Source organism: Zootermopsis nevadensis, unplaced genomic scaffold, assembly GCF_977971745.1.
Source record: "Zootermopsis nevadensis isolate Lab colony 2312 unplaced genomic scaffold, Znev_1.0 Znev_ptg000058l, whole genome shotgun sequence".
Taxonomy (NCBI): Eukaryota; Metazoa; Arthropoda; class Insecta; order Blattodea; family Termopsidae; genus Zootermopsis; species Zootermopsis nevadensis.
Window position 1 is genome coordinate 495,533 of NW_028259189.1, and position 21,208 is coordinate 516,740.

At 37.4% G+C, this 21,208-nt stretch overlaps 1 protein-coding gene across 3 annotated transcripts in view; it reads left to right on the forward strand.

Moving 5' to 3' along the window:
- The first annotated feature begins 318 nt into the window (after window positions 1-318).
- LOC110836110 (protein argonaute-2) overlaps window positions 319-21,208 on the forward strand; it is a 40,863-nt gene continuing 19,973 nt past the window's right edge. Inside the window, exons 1-6 of one of the 3 annotated variants that reach the window (XM_087339913.1) lie at window positions 319-416; window positions 14,699-14,730; window positions 16,541-16,807; window positions 18,277-18,496; window positions 20,036-20,132; window positions 20,475-20,668. In XM_087339913.1, coding sequence (XP_087196039.1) covers window positions 14,715-14,730; window positions 16,541-16,807; window positions 18,277-18,496; window positions 20,036-20,132; window positions 20,475-20,668 — 794 coding nt within the window. In that variant the 5' untranslated portion in view covers window positions 319-416; window positions 14,699-14,714. The other 2 variants (XM_087339914.1, XM_087339912.1) reach the window with 2 other exon arrangements.

Genomic DNA, 21,208 nt, shown 5'->3' on the forward strand with positions numbered 1-21,208 from the left:
GTGGGACAGCTTTACTCACATCCATAAGAAACATTTCAGAGAGCAGCCTGTCAAGACATTACATTTTAGGAGGGTTCATAGGAACTTGTCAATATTCCCTAATGTCAGCCAAATTATTACAGTCTTTCCCCTTTGTTTAATTTCAATATACCCCAGTCTATGCCTATCACAATACTTCCAATTTTAGAGATTACTTACAACCACAGTTTGTAACCCTGTGTCGAAAAGTAAGACGGTCCTGGGTTATAGCGGAGCAAACAATAATCACAAACGTGCATGTTAACAGTCTTCAAAGTAGTCCATCAATGTTTGCTGGCTATTTATTCTCTGTGATCTATTCCATATGTTTCCGTGGAATGTCTACAGTTGTATACATCCCTGCAGTAAACGTGTGACGTGTGACGTGTGACAACTTTGTAAGTAGGTTTTTACGAAGAAATTTTGTGGGTTGTAATTAGTAACGTGCTTTTAGTGTCTTTTTAGTTTTAACATACTTGGTTTTCAAGTTTGCCAACACTGTACAATCTGTGGAACCAACTTCGGTCAATAGAAAACGGAGAGGAAGGATTAGGTAAGAAAGACAGCAAAGGAAACAAGAAAGTGCATGCTATACTGGCATCAAAACTTTCAGCAGTCTACCATTTAGTCTCTCGAGTTTTATGAATAAAGGCTCACAGTTTAAAGTAGCATTAAAAATGTTGCCCTTCACACTGACTACTGATGAATCAAAGATGGCGGTAGCCGCACTGTTATCGGAAGTTCAGGGCGGAATAGAGAGGCCTATTTCGTTCGCTAGCAGACAGTTAAATAAGGCTGAGAGAGCGTATTCAGCTTCAGAGTTGGAAACGCTAGTTCTTGTCTGGGCCACCAAGTATTTTCGATGCTTTCTGTATGGACGAAAATTTTTGGTAATGACAGACCATGCTGCTTTAACGTTCTTGTATAATTTCGTGGCCAAACTTTGTTGGTAATCCCAGAAACTATGATTGAACGAGTAATATCCATGATTCATGATTCCATCTTCGCTGCTCATCCAGAACGAAAGAGAACGTTTGAATTAATCGCTCTTAAGTACTGGTGGCCGAAGATGAGACAACCCATGGAGGACTATGTGATGAGGTGTGATTTATGTCAGAGGAGGAAGGGAGGAAATGAATTTCGCGCTCCGTTAGGGGATGTTGAGGAACCTACTGAGCCATTTGAGGTTACCAGTATGGACATAACTGGCCCTTACCCGCCAACACCCCGCAAGAACAAGTATCTGCTTACATTCATAGACCACTTTACGAAATATGCAGAAGCCTTCCCGATCCCTGATCAAACCGCCGAGACATGCGCACGCGTATACGCCACTCAGATCATCACAAGACACGGGACCGGTTCAACCTTAATCACAGATCAAGGACGTGCATTTGGATCTAATTTCTTTAAGGAAACTTGTAAAATTTTGAGAGTCAGAAAAGTACAGACGTCAGCATACGAGGTGCGATCGGAAAGTTTCCAGGCTGCGCCTATAAAAACCCGTACACTTATCTCAGGTATTAAATTCATCCATCACCCTCGAAGTAGTTCCCCTGGGAGTGAACACAACGATCCCAGCGCCGCTGCCAAGCCTGGAAGCGTCCCTGGAAATATTTCTTTGTCAGCCTATCAATCACCATCTGCGATTCTGCCTGAATCTCTTCTATCGTCTCAAATCTCCTTCCCTTTAGCTGAATTTTCATCTTTGGGAAGAGGAAGAAGTCACACGGAGCTTAGAAAGGAAGTTGGAGTCGGTTCTTGCAAGATCTTTGAGCTCTTGACAAACGAGAAGTCGATTCTGCTTCTGGTCCTCAGACAGGATGCGTCGCATGTGGAGTTCTTCCTTTAGAATCAGCTGACAGGTCCCATAGCCTATCCCAACAATGTCGCACAAGTCGTTGATGGTACGACGTCGATCTTCGTAACATTTTCGGGCGTTCTGCTCGAAGATGGTCGTCCAGAACGCTCGTCATCATCGACAGAGGTTCGGCCATTTTTAAAACGTGAATGCCACACAAAAGTTTGCGGACTCCCCAAATGCTTGCTTTAGCATTTAATAGGTTTCCGTAGCCGTTTTGGCGAGTCTTTGGCAAAATTTGATGCACACGCCATTCCGAAATCGCAGGAGAGTCGGTGTAATGCACTACCAAAACGCCCGTAACTAAGAAAGAAATGCTAATTCGATGATGCCGGCTGGCACACTGATTCACTATGAATGTAGGCCGCACCCCCTAGCGGCAGAAGCTCGTACTACATCCGGTTCGCCCTCTATTGACACAGTCTTGAAACTTTCCGATCGCACCTCGTATTTATAGAGATATTTGTTTCAAAAATTCTGCCCATTATTGTGATTCTACTCATTTTGAATTATGTAAGGATCGCCCTCCTTGGGGTTATTGAACCTTTGGTTTTGCGTATGGTGGGGTATTTACCCTATGAGACCATGAAACTGATAGCTTGCATTAATCTAGTGTTGAGTTATAGAATGAATGAAAATTTATCTCCATTACTCCGTTATGCCTTCATTGAGTGGTGCTTAGACACAGGGGAGGGTTTAATATTTTTAGCATAGGATAAAACGGAACCAAGACGACTGATATGAACTATGAAAGGTCTGACAAATATATTAAAATTGATCTCAGAGCGCTTTGTCTTGACGTCGAAATGGTTCCGTTGTCCAGTATAATGGTTTTATGGACACGTTAATCAAGTTCGCTTTTAAAAATAGGGAATCTTTTTCGATGGCCGAGTGTTTAATGGCATGTAATGAAGAATGCTCTACCAGATAAAGTAGTGGTCTTACTGTTTTTCGAGATGCTTTAGCTGCATAGAAGTTTCCTGATTCCGTAAGACTAAAGTTTTCCAGAGTCAGAACGAGGGGCAGGAAGCATGGCTTCTGCCTACGGAGAAACGGAGTTAGCTATTAATAACATTATTTTAATATCAGTAAATTCCTTACTCTCTGTAATATATTTTTGTGATACATGAAATTGTAGGGCTAAAAGTGATTGCTAAATCTTTTCCTTCTAGCAGTGGGGACGATATTGGAACAAATAATTATAATGATGTTATTGATGAATTTGCAGCTGTTAAAGAAAGGAAATTTACATTGTAAATTCAAAATTTTTAATGAAAAATGTTAAACAGTTGTATTTATGTTTATCTCTACATTGTAAATAAACTCAGGTTTTGATCGAGACGTAATGATTGCACTTCACTAGGGGCGTAGTAATCCAATCTTATCTACGGCACAGAAATACATAGTACCGCCTCTGATATCTACTGTAGGGTCTTCAGCCGTTCTTTAACCTCATGGTCGTTGTTTATTTAAAATACATTTTTACCGTTCCTGATTGTTCGATTATCCTGGCCATGATTTGTCAATACTCGTTTGTCTTTTTTTGAATCTCTAAAACTTAGCCCCGGATCATACGATTATCACTCAAATGAATTATCACCTTAAAGATAAACTTGTCTTTACTTCATGACATTCTCGGAAAAATACGTATTTAGTGTCAGATTTGAGTTTGCGATAAGAAACAGTTTGTTAACGGTCTGGACGTGCTGGATGCAGCGTCTAAGTCTTCTGACGTCGGAACGTAGCTTTACACTTGACTCTTTGTAAAGCGCCATTGTTCTCGACAGTTGGATTAGACACACTTCGACCTGTAGCCTTGCCCCGCCCCCTCCCCAGCGCATACCGAAGGGTCCGCGAGACATCTGACTACGGTTCTCTTGAGGCTGGCAAAATTTTCGGAAAAGGCGTCACAACTTATTCGGCAAGTGATTTACAGTTTGGGTATTGTCTGTACTGAAGACATCAGTTCTTCATCTTTAGTGTATCTTTTTAGGTTTCGTTAATTAGTAAAATCAGCAGGTCTATAAATTCAGATTGTAGGTATCTTCAGTAATAAACATTATGAATTATAAATCAGCTACTTTTCTTTGGGTTATGAGCACGCATGAGAGAGGCAAAAAGTTGCGTAAAATTTATGGTTCGATGGTCTGAAGGAAAAAGGGACCACTCGAAAGAATAATGGCGGCTTATTGTTACAACTCGATGAACACAAATCACTTAATCATCATAATCATCATCCCTATCAAACTTTGGGCCAATGACTCATTCCGGCGTCCTCCACAGCAGTTCTGAGGGTGGCCCTCCCCAGATAGAAAACCAGAAAATTAAAAGTCTGTTGATCGACGTGACCACTATGGCCTACCGAGCGATTGTCAAATGTTGTAACATGTGGAGGATATTCATCATAAGGAACCCCTCAAGTCCGTCAATGTCGTCAGTGGTTGACCAGAGGACTAAATAGGCAACTTTAGAAATCGAAGAGAGGATGAACAGAAAACTGAGAAGTAATTACAACACGCAACTGGCAGCTGACATCACATCCTGCTTTCTAATTTGTTAAAATACAAAATCTTCTGATTGGTTATAAGTCTTATTGAATGAGGTATCGATTATCGATGTTGATATTTAGTTGTAACGCCGTATAGACTTGTAGGTAGAAGAAACCGTTGCGTTACAGCCCATAACATTGACAATAAAAATCTCATATCTCACGAGATAACGATTATCTCGATAACTAATCCACTTAGGCCTCGCGTGCCATAAAGCTTAAAATAGCTTAATTTAGTACTCCATAGTTAGCGATTTTAATTCTTTGAACAGGTCTCTCGTGTTGAATTCGTAAAAATGTAAGAGAAAGAACAGGTTTTTCTTAATATCCTGTACCATAAATTAATGAAGTGGTTCAAATTTGTAACATTAGCCAGCTGATGTTTCTAAAATAATTTATGTTAAATGTTTAAATCTTTAAGTCGGATAAAAGTAATTCCACATGCCTGTTAAACAAGGAAGGAACATGTCGAATATATTAAATTATTCACAGAATGCGTAAAATATACGTCTTAGAAATTCTAAATCGCAGAGTAAATGGAAAGCAAGTAAAATATCCACCTTTATGTGACTTCTCCATTAAAATACGGAGTAATAAAATTTATATTATTAAACACGGGGCGCTTAAGAGGAATTCGGATAAGAACCGTATCTTCTAAAATCGCGTGTCTCAGACAAAACATGAAGGATAGAACTTTTTTGAATTGTAGCCATGTTTTGAGGTAGTGCCCGGAGATTTCAAAATTATAAGAACATAGTTGGTCAACGGCTTAGTTATGTAGGTTAACGTGAGAAAAGGGAGGTACATTGCTCGTTCTGTGTTCCCTTTAACCTGTATGAATCGCCCGATTCCAAGCTGGGTTTGGACCCAGGTTGTCGCGATAAGTACTGTCCGCTCACCACAAAAAATCTACTGGGAGTGGGGTGGGCCCTGGACTCTTTCAAAAAACATCGTTTACCCCTGAAACACCATTCGTATACACACGAGTCAAAATGTATAAGCGTTTCCGCTATGGTATAAGAAATTTGCTGGTGAATCGATACATTTCATACCAATCGATACGAGAAATAATATATCGTTCTAATAATAAAAGTGTCCAGTTCAGTTGCGTCACATTGACATCTAGACCAGCGTTCACAATCGGCGTTATTATTAAGTGTTCTGTCTTACGACAGGTCCATTGCTCTGCCCAAACAGAGCTCTCCAGTTGTCCCTATTCTCGGCTTCTCGCTTTAATTCCTGGAACGTCATCTTCTTTCCTTGTTTAAGGTCGTCGGTTAGCTGTATCCGTCTTCTTCCTAGTCCTCTCTTTCCTTCAACCTGGCCTTCGATGATATCACTCAGTAATCCATTCCTTCTCATAATATGTCCCAGCCAGTTAGCTTTCCTTCGTGTAATCGCCTGCAGAATGTTTCTTTGCTCGTTGACTCTCCTCAATACTTCTTCGTTGGTCACTCGATCCGTCCACCTGATCTTCTCTATTCTTCTCCAACATCACATTTCAAAACTCTCCAGGTATTTCTGTTCCTTCTTCCTGAGTGTCCAAGTCTCTGCTCCATACAGCGCGACACTCCATACGTAACACTTCACTAGTTTCTTCTTCATCTCCAAGCCCAACTTGCTAGTGAGAAGTATCCTCTTCTTGACAAAAGCTGCCTTGGCCATGGCTATCCTTGCTTTTACCTCCTTGGTGCATAGAGCGTCCGTCGTGCTCCACATTCTCCATCTGTTGGTTTCCAACTACAACGTTCAATGGTTCTGCTCTCGGTGCTATCCTCATTACCTTTGATTTTTCAATGTTGATTTCCATTCCATACTCTCTACCTGTTTCCACTAACTTGTCCATCATGTTCTGTAATTCCTCCTCTTCCTTCGCCAATATTACTAAGTCGTCTGCATACTTTACAGTCTTTATCACTCTTCCTCCAATTTTGAAGTCTCCTGTTCCCTCCAGAGCTTCCTTGGCAAGCCATTCCCTGTACAGGTTAAAAAGAATTGGTGATAAGCAGCATCCCTGTCTTACACCTCTACCTATCTCAACGCTGTTGGTGTCTCCTGAGTCCAGTCTCACTTTGACTTTTTGCTGCATGTATAGGTTTTCGATTAGTCTTCTATCTCTCCAATCAATTCCAATTCTCTGTAGGATCCTCATTAATTTCTTCCATTTTACTCGATCGAAAGCCTTCTTCCAGTCGATGAAGCAGGCACATAATTCTTCCTTGACATCGAGAACTCTCTCTGAAATTATTCTCATAACTCCGATGGCATCTCTGCTTCCTCTTCCTCTCCTGAATCCAAATTGGTCGTCTCCCATCACTTCCTCTATCTTCTTTTCTAGTCTTTTAGTCAGTATTCTAGTCATTATCTTCGCCGCATGTGAGATTAGGCTGATGGTCCTGTAATCGCCGCACTTCTTGGAATTCTTTTTCTTCTGTAATGGAATCATTGTTACTTCCAGAAAGTCCTTGGGCCACTCACCGGAGGTGTATATCTTGTTAGCGAGTCTAGTAAGAACCTTCACTCCTTTCTCTCCAAGTTCTTTCAATAAGTCCGATGGGATTTCATCATCTCCCATAGCTTTTCTTCTTCTCATATTCTTTATGGCCCTCTCTAACTCGCTCTTCAGTATCTCTGGACCTTTGTCGTCCTCCTCTACTTCTTCTTCTGGCTCCAATTCCATCTCCGTCTCATCCTGTCGAATGGCCTTGTCATAGAGCTCTTCAATATAATTTTCCCACACAGCTTTAACTTCATTCTGGTCACTGACTATCTTTCCTGATGGGTCTTCTATTTCCTGTGTTCGAATTCCTTTGTTCTCTTTCCATCCTAGTTGTTTCGCCTTTGCATACATCAAATCGTATCTTCCAATTCTCTGGAGTGTCATTATCTCATCACATACTTCGTTGATGTAATCTTCTCTCGCCTTGTCTGTTTCTCTTCTCAGTTCGTTGTTCAGTCTTCGATATTTCTGTCTTCCCTCTTCACTGTTCCATCTCCTCCTCTCATCCATCTTATCGAGCATAGCCTGTGTAATCCATGCCTTCCTTGGTATTCTCTTCATCCTACCAACCTTTTCTTCTAATGCCACTGTTAGGCACTTCTTGACATTCCTCCATTCCTCTTCAACGCTTTCGCCTTCACTTTCACTTAATTTTCCTTCCAATTCTGCTCTTATTCAGCAACAAATAAACATATTTTATTTGCTGTTATAATCACCACCACCCCAACATTTATTAGGCCATGTGGCCTGTTACATTTTTTTGCTAGTAAAATTGTTAATAATTACTAATAAATGTTTATACCATTTCTGTTTTGGGACATGAACTCTACATTGACGATGATTTCTCTTCTGATTTATTTGACAATTTTCATACAAAGGCCATAAATTGCTGTCATACTGTCGGACCAAATTTAAAAGAAATGCCTAGTGGCTCTGGAAGGAAACTCATACTGAAATGGGGTGACATAAAGACTGGGGTCAAGGTTGACTTGACAGCCACAGAATAGAAAGACAAAACATAATCATACTGACATATATGCGTCATCCTCCAGCAGAAGGTAATTTCTGTGATGAGCATGGAAATTCACTGAAACCATCCATTGTACAAGACTAATAGATGCATGGGGTATGCAGACAAGAGTGACTGCATGGTAAACAGTGAAAAAACAGTGGACAAAATGGAAATGGAATAAAAAATTATTCTTTTACTTTCTGAACCTTTCTATTCTGAACAGTTTTATTCTCAGTTCTTGTGATTCAGAATTTTCTAATCGAAATTTCAGACTTACCTTGGTTCCGGATCTAATACAAGAGGAGGAGAGTGCCTGGACCACAGGTACTTCCAGAACTTAATTGACAAGACTTGACAAAATACACGATCGCTGTAGGCATTTTGCTCTGCATGATTCGGTCTTTGACGTAACCTTCTCTGAAGGACCCTGTCTTAGTAAGGTTCGGTCTCTGTATGACCGTCTCGGGCCTAACTTTACCTGTCGTAACCTAACCCAAACTAACCTAACCTCTGAGACATGAGGAGTCTGGCAGAGACCGTGTGAGGCAGAGAACTCATCTGACGGAGACAGGTTGAAGAACAGATCGCGTGAGACAGCATGCCAATGTTAGATCGAGTTTGACAGTGATCGGTTGTTGTGTGGATAGCAGTAAAATTTTAAAAAAATTTCAAGTTTTCAAAATTTTTTGAAAAATCAAAAAACTCTGGAAATTGTCTGAAAAGCGCACGAAACCAAAAAATTTTTGTGAGGTTTTTGGACAATTTCCAGCATTTTTTTAAGTTTTGAAAATTTGGAAAAATTTCAATTTTTTTTTCAAAACTTCTCCCCACCTGATCGCTGCCAGTATAGTGCTCTGCATCATCCGGTCTTTGACGTAACCTATGAAGGAACCTGTCTCAGTAAGTTCCGATCTCTGTATGACAGTCACTCGCCTAACTTGACCTAACCTAACCTAACCCAACCTAATCTAACCTAACCCAACCTAACCTAACCTCTGAGACATGTGGAGTCTGGCAGAGACCGTGTAAAACAGAGATTGTATCTGATGGAGACCGGTTGAAGCACAGACTGGGTGAGACAGAGCGTGCCTCTGTTTGATCGGATTTGGCAGTGACCGGTTCTTGTATGGATCTAGCAGTGAATTTTTTTTAAAAAAATTTAAATTTTTCAAAATTTTTGAAAAATGTAAAATGCTGGAAATTATCTGAAAAGCGCACAAATCAAAAAAAATTCGGAAAAAATTTGAATGTAAAATTTTCCAAAAATTTTAAAAATAAAAAATGCTGGAAATTGTCTGAAATGCTAACAAAAGCAAACAATTTGAAATTTTTAAAAAACTTAGAATACAAAATATTAAATTTTTTTTGGTTTTGTGCGCTTTTTAGAAAACTTCCAGGTTTTTTGAATTTTTGAAAATTTGGAAAAATATCAAAAAAAAAATTCAAAAATTCTCCCCACACGATCACTGTCAGTATAGTGATCTGCATCATCCGGTCTTCGACGTAACCGACGACACCTCTTGCTGGAAACTCTCCAAGCTAAAAGGATCGATAGGCCGTGCTTTCGCAGTCCCTATGCGTACTGAACATCGGGATCAAGCCAGCTTTTGCCCTTTTGCTCCACGCGAGGTTTCTGTCCTCGCTGAGCTGGCCTTAGGACACCTGCGTTATCCTTTGACAGATGTACCGCCCCAGTCAAACTCCCCGCCTGACAGTGTCCTCAGATCGGATCACGCGGGGCACTGTCGCAAATTCTCTGAAAGACCCTGTCTCAGTAAGGTCCGATATCCTTATGACAGTCTCGGGCCTACCTTTACCTAACGTAACCCAACCTAACCTCTGAGACATGCGGAGTCTGGCAGAGACCGTGTAAAACAGAGATCGTATCTGACGGATACAGGTTGAAGCACAGATCGGGTGAGACAGAGTGTCCTCTGTTAGATCGGGTTTGGCAGAGACCAGTTCTTGTATGAATCTAGCAGTAAAAATTAAAAAAAAATCAAATTTTTAAAAGTATTTTAAAAATAAAAAAATTCTGGAAATTGCCTTAAAAGCGCACAAAATAATTTTTTTTCGAAATTACTGAAAAAAGTTTCGAAAGTAAAATTTTCATTTGTGTACATTATGTACATAAAATAAATTTAATAAGGTTCATGCTCAATAAAACTTGTTTGGTTGGTTACATTTCCCCAACCATGTGGAGAGCAGGTCTTGGGTCAAGTTCAACTGTTGTGCAACAACAGCATCAGGTCAAATTAATACAAGAATGTTATAAACCACAACAGCCTGTGATAATATTAGTGCAAGAATGGTTTAAGGTGCAAAGACCTTAGATGGCATTTGTGCAAGAACAATCTACTTGACGTGGAATAAAGAACACCTCTGGAATGTCAGTATACTCCAATAATTGTTTCTTTCAATCTTGCTACAACACAAAACTGTCTTAAAAACTTCTAACTTCAGCTAAATTAATTGTTTGCCAATCAGTAAGTAATTTTCTAAGGAAAACTTGACTCTTGTGTTCTTTAAGCACCACATCATGAAGATATATATAAACTGACTCAGACCACAGATAATGCTACAAACATAAAACGGTTATAAATTAAAAACATTGAAAAGTTTAAATTCTGCAGTTCATGAAGATGATCTTGATGCACACCAAATGAATACATAAAACTGCCGCTCCAAAATATAATACAAAATTAAGATTAAATTACTTGTCTGATACTAAACATGGGGTTCAATATGAATAACTTAAAGAAATTATAATATTATTTATCTCAACAAAATTAACAAGAAACGTATAAAACTTTGTTTTGTATCTAAAATTTCTGTTTTGAATGGATGAACACTTGTCTCTCTAAAAGGAAGCAAGGATAAGGGAATTTAAGAACACAGTGCTGAGAAACATATTTGGAGCTAATAAGCTGAAAACAAAAGTTACGTAATAAGAAGCAGCAAATATTATCAGGATAATCAAAGAGAATCAGAACAGAATTTTAGAATATCTTACTGGAAGAGACCATATAGAAGGCTAGGCAAAGGCCAGAGAATGGAGTGTGAGGGTGTGGCCTGAACGCAACTGGTTCAGAACACAATACTGTGACATGTTCCATGAACAGTTGGTTATTTGTGCACCAGCTGAGCAAAAAGACCCTTTTCTATGAATTCCTTCATATCATTTCTTCACAACAATCTCTCATTCTATGCATTCTTACCCTCGTGCATCCTTACGCCAGTATGGGGCATAGAGGCCAGAAAATGCTGGAACAAAATACACACCTCCTGTAGATGGCACATCTGCTGCTGCACTCTCTGAATCACCGACTTCCCTCAAAATATTCACGTTCTTATGATTTTGTCTATTATATTTGAATATTTTATTTCAATACAATTCTGTTCGACACTGGTAACTTCTTTTCTTACCATTATATATTATGAGTAGGGCAAATAACTTGTACAGGGAAGATGTAAAATTCATATAAAATTTTAGTCAGAAACTTGAAGAGAAGACTTTGTAGACCTAATCATAATAATCTGGCTCGACTTCAGGTCCACAAATGGGCTCTTGTGGTTCAGCTTCCAAAACAGGAACAGAAGTTCTTGAACAGCTGAGTGATTACTAGGTCCTTACAAAGGACACTACTCTGCAAGTTAGTTAACTGCACCTGAAATAGGAAGGGGGCGGATGAGGAAAAACCCTTCTTCCTCAGAACCTCCATAGAATCAGGCATTTAGGAAACCACATTCCAGCATCCATCTTGGTCTTGTAGGTTTTGCACCTACCATGTTCTTTTCACAAGGACGGCCAATGCAAATTGAACAGGGCAAAAGAGAAAATGTCTTTACTTCAAATAAACACTCAATTATTTCTCACCAATCACAAAAAGTTGTAAAACTCAAAACAAAAAGATTCATGTTCACAAAACTCAGTTCGCTCCATTGATTCCTTCCTTCACGGCTCCCACAAATGCCTTACATTTCTTACCACCAACTTGCGAGGCATTCATCGCCCAGATGATGGAGGCAGTATGACCTCTGAAACTTCGGATAAAAACCCAGAAGACAGAAGTCTTCATACTCACCGCTGTGAAAACCTCAAATCTTACAATTTGTTCTGTTGAGAAATGTAACATTTACCGCAAGCCATTTCAGCAACGTCGGTGCGAGTAACTTAAGTTTAATATGGGAGTAACTTTGAGGGTGATGGCTCCTAAATCCTTTTTGACGTAAATACGTCTATACGGAAAGGAAGTTTATATATTGACTTTATTCTAAATAATTCCTTTATACTTTATTCCTACCAGATACGTAGATTGAATCAAGTTTCTCTTTATATGGACGTTGAAACTGTAATCATCGTCCAATTCTCTAGGTAGTAGCGTTGCCATATTATTAACATCTACTGGAACATTGATAACTTGTCCCAGTATCCGAAATGCACCCAATTGATGTCTTAACCTCCCAATTTGCATAAATGGAAGTAATGTAATGTAATGTTATCTTCAATGTCATCCATCTTGTTACGAAAGTGGATTGTTGACGGCAATAATGTAACACAACAATGCCGAGTAAACTGACCATTGTTGCCGGTCCATGTTTACACATTGTTGATATGGATTGACAACAATGGTTATGTTAGCTAAGAAACTAATTGTTACGTCATCTGTTTACTCGGCATTGTTGCATTAGTATATATTGTCGTCAACAATCCGCATTCGTCATTGCGGAAAGAGTTGAGCTGTGAATCGGTTGTAGAAAAAGTGCGTCGTAGACTAAATAATTTTGACATTGTGTTTCATTACATTACATTTCATTTCGTTATATTACATTACATTCAGCTACCTTCCTTTCATTGTCTAAAACATCAGAACTGTTTAAGAAATGAAGAAAGGTGAAAGAAAACGGTATCAACTACTTGAAGTACCAACAGCAACAAGGTAAACTACTCATTCGATATATTACGATTACGATAACTCTTATGAAAACTGACTTTATGATCGATTTTAAGACGAAGATTTGCAACGTAGAAAGTTGACTGACCAAGAACAGTTGGCCTCTGAACAGCGAAGTAAAGAACTAAAACATCAGACCTATTTAACAAATAAAGAAAAGCGAAGGAAGACTTACATTGATAAACGAAATATTAAATATCAACAGAAACCGATAGACGAAAAACGCGAAATTATCGAGAAGGAAAGACAAGGACTCTAGAGAAGAGAAAAGAGCGCTTTGCTCTAATCTCTTATATAAAAGTCTGATTTCTAAGAAGCTGAAGATTAAAGTACACAAAACAATAATTTTTCCCGTTGTCTTGTATGGGTGCGAAACATGGTCTCTCACTCAGAGGGAGGAGCACAGATTGCAGGTGTTTGAGAATCGGGTGTTGAGGAGGATATTTGGGCCTAGGAGAGAAGATGATGGGACATGGAGAAAACTGCATAATGATGAGCTTAAAAATCTGTACTCCTCCCCTAATATTGTCAGGGTGATTAAGTCGAGAAGAATGAGATGGGCTGGGCATGTAGCACGCATGGATGGGACAAGAGGTGTGCACCGGTTATTGGTTGGGAAGCCTGAGGGGAAGAGACCACTGGAGAAACCTAGACGTAGATGGGAGGATAATGTCAGGCGGGATCTATGGGAGATAGGAGTTGAAGGAGACTGGATTTTGTTGGCCCGGGACAGGGTCCGGTGGAGGGATTTGGTTAATTCGGTGATGAACCTTCTTGTTCGGTAAGCCATCTGGTTGGTTGGGTCCACTATTTGGGAAGCCTGAGGGGAAGAGACCTCTGGGGAGACCTAGACGTAGATGGGAGGATAATGTCAGGCGGGATCTATGGGAGATAGGAGTTGAAGGAGACTGGATTTTGTTGGCCCGGGACAGGGTCCGGTGGAGGGGTTTGGTTAATTCGGTGATGAACCTTCGGGTTCCGTAAGCCATCTAGTTAGTCAAATATAAATGTTTCAGATTTGGAATTGCGAATTTTGATAGTATCAAGTATGTGCTTATTAGTTGCCCATTTTTAAATACAACAAACACTTGCAGATAATTATATTTTACATGTAACTAATATTTCCAATTTTTAGAAGATTTATGTATGACTAACCTACCATTTGCTTAAGGCCCTTAGGAAACCCACAAAAGATGTTACAACAATTAACCTGGTAAAAATTTGAACCAGAAACTCAAAATATAAAGGCGGGGTGATAAGGACTTCGCCACATTTGGTTGGTGAATGTATTGAATGTTGTTGTTTTCTGGGTTCTGGTGCTGTCATTACGCTTGAGGGGCACAGTTGACATCTTCGTGGCAAGAGTATCAAATATCAATCTGTCTGTACTCACTTCCTGGTTAAGTGGTACTTTATTAATATTGTTGAAAGGTTTCCACATTAACATATTTATTTTAGCAATGTAAAATTTGCTGCAGAAAATTGTGAAAAAAGTTGGATCTAAAATCCATGTCATTGAGAGATTGTTTTATTCTTGGCACTTAATAGTACGCAGTTGAGTAGGAACCTTAAATCTAACCTACATAAAAGCATTTAAATACAGATTTGTGAAATCCAGTAATCTTGCCTGCTCAGAAAGTAAGATCACCGAAGAAATGGTTTTGGGTGAAATTGTAAAATTTATGTGACAACATTTATTTACTTGTGATTAATAATCTCTTTCATGATAAAAATTAACGTTTGAAACAAGTTTAGAGTTAATTAATATATATTTATGTTGTAATGTTTTTATATTTTGTTGTAGATATTCTGGTCCTGACATGGTGAGGAAGAAAGGTAAGCTATGGCCACTTTGTGTCTTGTTTGATATAATATTAAGTAGACCCAGTTCTCTGTGACCTTTTACTTTTTGAGAACTTTCACAAGTAGCTGTATATCTTGTTACAGCCTATCCATTAGTGGGTAGAAAACAGTTTCTGTTCTTGTTAATTACACTGCCTACCGTTGCAATAGTGAAGGTGGCCATTTCTGAGATATGGCCCTATGAGGTGGACTGCTACCTCAGATTGTAGGTTAAATAAACTAATTTTAAAGTTTCTGTTTTTATGAGTGCTGCAAATGCCCTTATAGCAAAACATGCCGAGCTTAGTTTAAGGATGATGTATTGAATATGTGTTTTCCAGTCTAAATTGTTATTAATTTGTAGACCAAGAAATTTTATTTGAATCAATTTCCTCCATTATTTTATCTACTCGTCATACCATATATTTTGACTTACACAAGTTCTGCTGTTAGTACAAAATTTCATGAAAATTGTTTTGTCACAATTTAATGTGAGTTTACTGGCTTCAATTTATTTGTTTAATCTAACAAGGACATCATTTATGTAATTTTGAAAACAGGCAATTTCTGGATGTGAAATAATAATATTAGTATCATCAGCAAAGAGTATAGGTTTAGACTGAGAGTTTATGGTTGGGGCTGATCATTGATAAATACAAGAAAAATCAGAGGATCAAATATTGAACTTTGAGGCACTTCATGTTTTACAACACCCCAATTTGTGTAGGCGCTATCATTTGAATCTGATGATTTTATTTCTAGCTGTTGCTTTCTGTCATGAAGGTATGATTTAAACCACTGACCAGCTTTATATTTAATTCTGTAAAAATTTAGTTTTGATAGTAATAATTCATGATTTACACAATTGAATGCTTTAGGAAGATCACAAGGTATTCCACCAACATGCACTTTATTATTTAGTGCTCTTAAAATTTATTCTGTATGTTGAACAGGGCTTTATCAGTTGAGAGATTTTTTTCAAAATCCAAATTCTTCACCTGCAAGGATGTTGTTCGAGTTTAAGAAATCACTTACTCTCTTATACATAACTTTTTTCAAATATCTTAGAGAATGTGCATGAAGTTAATGATGCTAGGCAAAATGAGATGCATACAGCTGAATTATAACTTAGGAATAGTTTGTGAGAGGTTGAGATTTTTATTTAAAAGTTTAAAAGGCTTAACTCACCATCTACTGATCAGATTCTGGCACAGTTGATTTATGCAGTAGTTACAGCTACAGTTGATATGTTTTGAGATCTGCAGACTTATTAGTTTTATTCTGAAGCAGAAAGAATTATCAGAGCAGTGGGAGGAATATGTTATTGTAGGTCTTGAAAATGTTTGTTTGTATTAGGAGCTAGCCCAGAAATTTTGGAGGAAGACATTAACTTTTCAGGAGCATGCAATCCATTGAAGCACCTATTAAAATCATGCTTGTCTGCCTGCCTGTCCATATGCGTTTATCTATTTTAATCTTTATTAGTTCAGACTGTTTTACCATTTACTTCTTTAAACTTGTTTTGTTAATTGAGAGATATCTTCATAAGTAACATGGTGTTTAATTTTGCCATTGGCATCCTGTCAACCATTGTTGTAGCATAAATATTCTAATTGTTTTACTTTTTCCTGAATTATTAGACCCAGGGCATGGATTAGTACAGGCTCTTGTGAACATAACCTTGAGGTTCCGTAAATGGCATTGAATTCCTTGATAGGTCGAGTGACATAAAATTCTCAAGAAGGACTGTGTTCCATGGATTTAGTTAAGCTAAATCTTATTTTAATGTAAAATTTTTATTCAGGGAAGAAATCTAGTGGACAGAGAGAGGAGCAGGCAGCAGGAGGTCAGCCTCTGATGAAAACTGTTAGGCAGCAAGTGGGATCATCACAAAAGCAAAACGAGGCACCCCCAGTGTTGTCAGGTGGTTGCGTAGCTGGACCATCACAGCAATCACAGGGACAAAGGTTTCAAGGTCCACAATATTGTTCACAACCTCAGAATCAACAGCCAATGAAACCTCCTACTTACGATGCTGGCAGAGGAAGAGGACAAGGAAACCCCCGAGCAGGTACTTAAAACGTTAATACATTCTGTATTTGGCTGATGGAGAATGCCTTCTGAATATGTAATGTTTGTCTGCATTTTTTATTGAATACTATCTTAATCTTGTCAACAGTATCACCCCATTACGTCTTCCTGTGTTCTGCCTTTCATAAGTCATACAAAACCACTTCAAAGTTGTTACTGAAATGTAAACAATTTTTTCTTAATTTCTATTAACTCAGATATTTGTCATATGTTCATACCGTTCTCAATTATCTTCTTCTATGATGGCCCACAATTTGTCAAAGATTGTGCAGTATTTGATGATACAGCTGTGTTTATTTAACAACACTTTTTCAGTTGCTCGTATTCAGACTATATAGCATCAAATGAGAGGATGATGGTAAATAATGAATTGGAAAGGATGTGGAAAGAAGTGGTCATGGCCTAATTCTTGCATATTGTATGTTCTATCAATGCAGATAATTAATAAGTGTTTAACTATTATTAGAATGAAGAATTTTTCTAGTGAGGCTCTTCTGCCTCTGGAGTGTGAGTAAAAATAATTGTTTACCCACACTCTAAGACACTTCTTATTACAAAATCCAAAAATGTCGGTGGCCTGAAGTATATTTTACTTTGTATCCATATGCACATTTTTATTTTCATTACGAAACTGCTGATATTGTGCTCAGGAAGGTGTTTGATTGATAATTTTAAAATTAAAGTTTTGTGTTGGAAATTTAATTTTAAAATAATTTTTAACTTAACTATACTTTTTCAGCTCAAATAATAAGTCACAAAATAGTTTGATTTTTGGCCTATTTTCATTCCATATGGAATACAAAATTAATCTCATTAGATTACCATGCTGTCTGTGTGTGTACCTGTTTGTCATTATTTTCATGTTTTGAGCCACTTTATCTCTTTTAATGAATTTTGATCTTTAAGTTATGCTGTATGAGATAACTACAACCTTGTAATTTTATTTTTATGTAATCAGTAACAACATTAGGGCATAAACAAAAAGTTATGTGGTAGGAGCAACACTAGTATCACTTTTTGGAGATTCCTGAAATACATGTATGGATATTCTTTATAGAATGTAAAACAATGTAGTGAGTGTGTGAACATTTTATTTTGGCTTTCAGTTTTGCAGTGATAGCAGCTGAAGCATTGGGACTAGGAATAATAGTATTAGTGTGAAAGTACCTACAAATTTGTGCAAAATGTTTGCATATCAACAAGTGCAAATGTAGTAATAGTATTAATCTTCAAGGTTATGTTTGACGAACGTAACATTAGTCTCTTTCCTTTATAATGCTGACACAAGCATAGACTGATCTTTATTAATTCTGTAAACTACTAAAATAACCTTTATGAGTTCAGCCTGGAACTCCATCCTTGTGTTGAACTGATCTCAGTTTTATATTCTTGAATAAAGAATATTTATAAATTTTAAATATATTTTGTTGTTCATTGATGAACTTGCAGGCACTGTAAAGCAACAGACTGGAGATGCTGATGTTGCAGCTATAACTAAAGGAATGCAGACATTAAAGATCCCAAATAGGACAGGTTGTGGGACGAAAGGAAGAAAAACTGTTGTAGAAACCAACTATTTATCACTGGACTTGTCAAAGCTTCGGAACAAAATTGCAATTCATTATGATGTGGAATTTAAACCGTCACCATTTCCAAAAAGACTTTTGAGGTGTGTATAGCCCCATTATAGTTTGCATATGATATGTACAGGTAAACTTTGTATGATTTTTATGGGATAATGAATAATAATTATGTTAACGTTAGATTCAAAATGGTTATATTTAGTTTTACAATAATTCACTCTGATTTGCATTATTTGGTAACTGGTAAGATTTTAATTGTACATATTTCAATGCACTGTTGTTTTTTTTTTAAATTATCTTACCCACAAATCTAGGAAGTAAATCAGTTTTTACGATGTTTTGAAGATATGTTGCGTGTGAAAATGTGTTTGCTATAATACCAATACATTTAAATCTAACAAATACTGAACTTTTCTGCCTTCAAAGACTTTGTACATCCATGGATATTTGTGTAGCTAGCAGCAAAAATGAATTTCTTACCTGTTGTCTATCTTGTTTAGGTCAGTTTGAACAATATTAAAACTTTTAATGACTTGCTTCTCTGATAACTCAGAATACTATGATGTTAATTTTCTCACAGTAATTTGTGTGTTGTTGTTAATAAGTAGGAGGCTGAATGTTATGTTTTGTATTTATGCAATTTGGTAGAATCAATGCATTGCTTATATACTTACAGTTTGTTATTGTCAACATTGTCAGTGTTGGTAAAATTCATTACAAGTTTAGGAGCTAGCCAAAACTTTAGGGACTAAACGTAATGTGGTTTGCCAGGTGTTGCTTCATTTAACAGTACATTGCAAGCAGGTCCTTTCTCATTGTGATTTTGAATTAATGACTGCTGTCTCCATTATAGCATTATTTGTAGATGCATGTTAAAAAAGTCCTAAATTTTTGTTTTTGTAACAATACATACTCTAGTCCAGTGGTTTTGAACTTGTGGGTCAGAATGAATTGTGAGGGTGCCTTGAAAGGGTGACAAGCTTAACCCTTTCCTCACTGATTGTTGCATTTGTAACCACACTTGGAGGATACAATGAGGATCTTTGGTTAGTGTATGAACTGTAGTGATCTGATAAGAACAGTTCCATTATTTAATAAAACTATTAATGATAAACTGTTTGCACAGCTTTATTCAGTCAGACTTTCATGAAATTCTTCAGGTGTGGGTCCATTGCATGCGCTTTATATAAACTATGTTTATTTGTCATAAGAGATATTTTGATTTGAGGTTATGTACATTGTTTTGTATAACAATAAAGATTCAAATTATATAAGTTGATATATAAACTTATAGTATGTAGCATCTAGCTTTCTTGAAGTTCATGACATTTCCAGGTACTAGCATTGTTAAGACCAAAGTAGTTAGGTCTGTAATGTAAAAAAATCTTGCTGTTTTATTATGCCTCAGTAGAAACTTGATAGATTAAAGGTCTTAAAATGTTATTGCACAGTGTAGAAGACTACGTTGCTTCTATTATAAACATGTATGTTATGCAGATTGTGTATGTTGTATTGAATTTTTATGCTTATAAATATATCATGTTTCTGTATGTTTCTAGTTTTGTTAGAATTACTGTTGAAACTGTATAACATTTTGTGTAATTATACATAATCTCTTATTTCAGACGTGCAATGGAAGAATTCAGGCGGAGAAACTTTCCTGATCGATATCCAGCTTTTGATGGGAGGAAAAACTTGTACAGTACTCGAGAGCTGCCAGAGGTATGTTTGGTTTAATTTAACAACAATAAGCTGTTGCTGCTGGTAATGTTGATGTGGATGTAAAGACATAAACCTTATGATAGAGGCAGTACGCTCGTTTGAAACATTGATCATTTCCTACCAGACTACACAGTGCGACATCCCAGATGACAGCCTTCTTCATACTTATCATTATGAAAGTCTCAAATTTTGCCATATCAGAGTTAATTAAAAAAGTTGGTTTTCCTGTGTATTTGTTGTAAGATTTATAAGTCTTCAGTTCTGAACATTGTGGTACATACAACTATTGAAAGAGGTACTGTGATACTCTGTAGCAAAGTACTGAAGTGTTTTTTTTTTCAGATAACTGATCATTTCACGGTGCAAGATGATGAATCTGTTAGGGTTAAAGAGTGTGAGATTACCATCAAATACACATCTCAAGTTAATTTGGAATCCCTCTCTACATATATGAGCAGTGAGCGTACACTGGAAATCCCACAGAAAGCTATTCAGGCTGTGGATGTTGTGCTGCGCAATGCACCATCTTTGCATGGGTAAGTAGTTAATTAGCTGTTTTGTGACTCTTAGTGTACCAGAAACATCTGATTGGTCTGTAAGGTATTCATCAATACTGTGTCAGTTACAGAGATTGTGTAGTGTCAAATGAAGTGAATGAAAGTATGTAAAGACTTGAAAGATGTCTACCTCAAGATACTCACTGGTAGTGCCTGCAGGGCCAAGGAAGAGCTAGAAAGCACTGAATTATGGTAACCAGAAAACCTGGCTGAGATTTGATCATGAACTTGAGGAGGATTGTGACATGATAATTGTTAGTTAATTTTAAAACGTGCAAAATAATTATGAATGTTGATTAAAATGGATATGAATATTGTAAAAACTCTGCATGTATTTAGTTATTATTCGTAGAGAGATTTTTTGGTTTAAGGGTCAATGTGCAGGATGATAGAACTGGAATTTTTCATCCCAAATTTCTATGGCATTTTAAATAATAGTCTGTGATATAAAATTCCAATTGATTCTGTTCAAAGTATTTTTTTCTGTGATCAGTACATTTTTATCAATCAGCGTTGAGT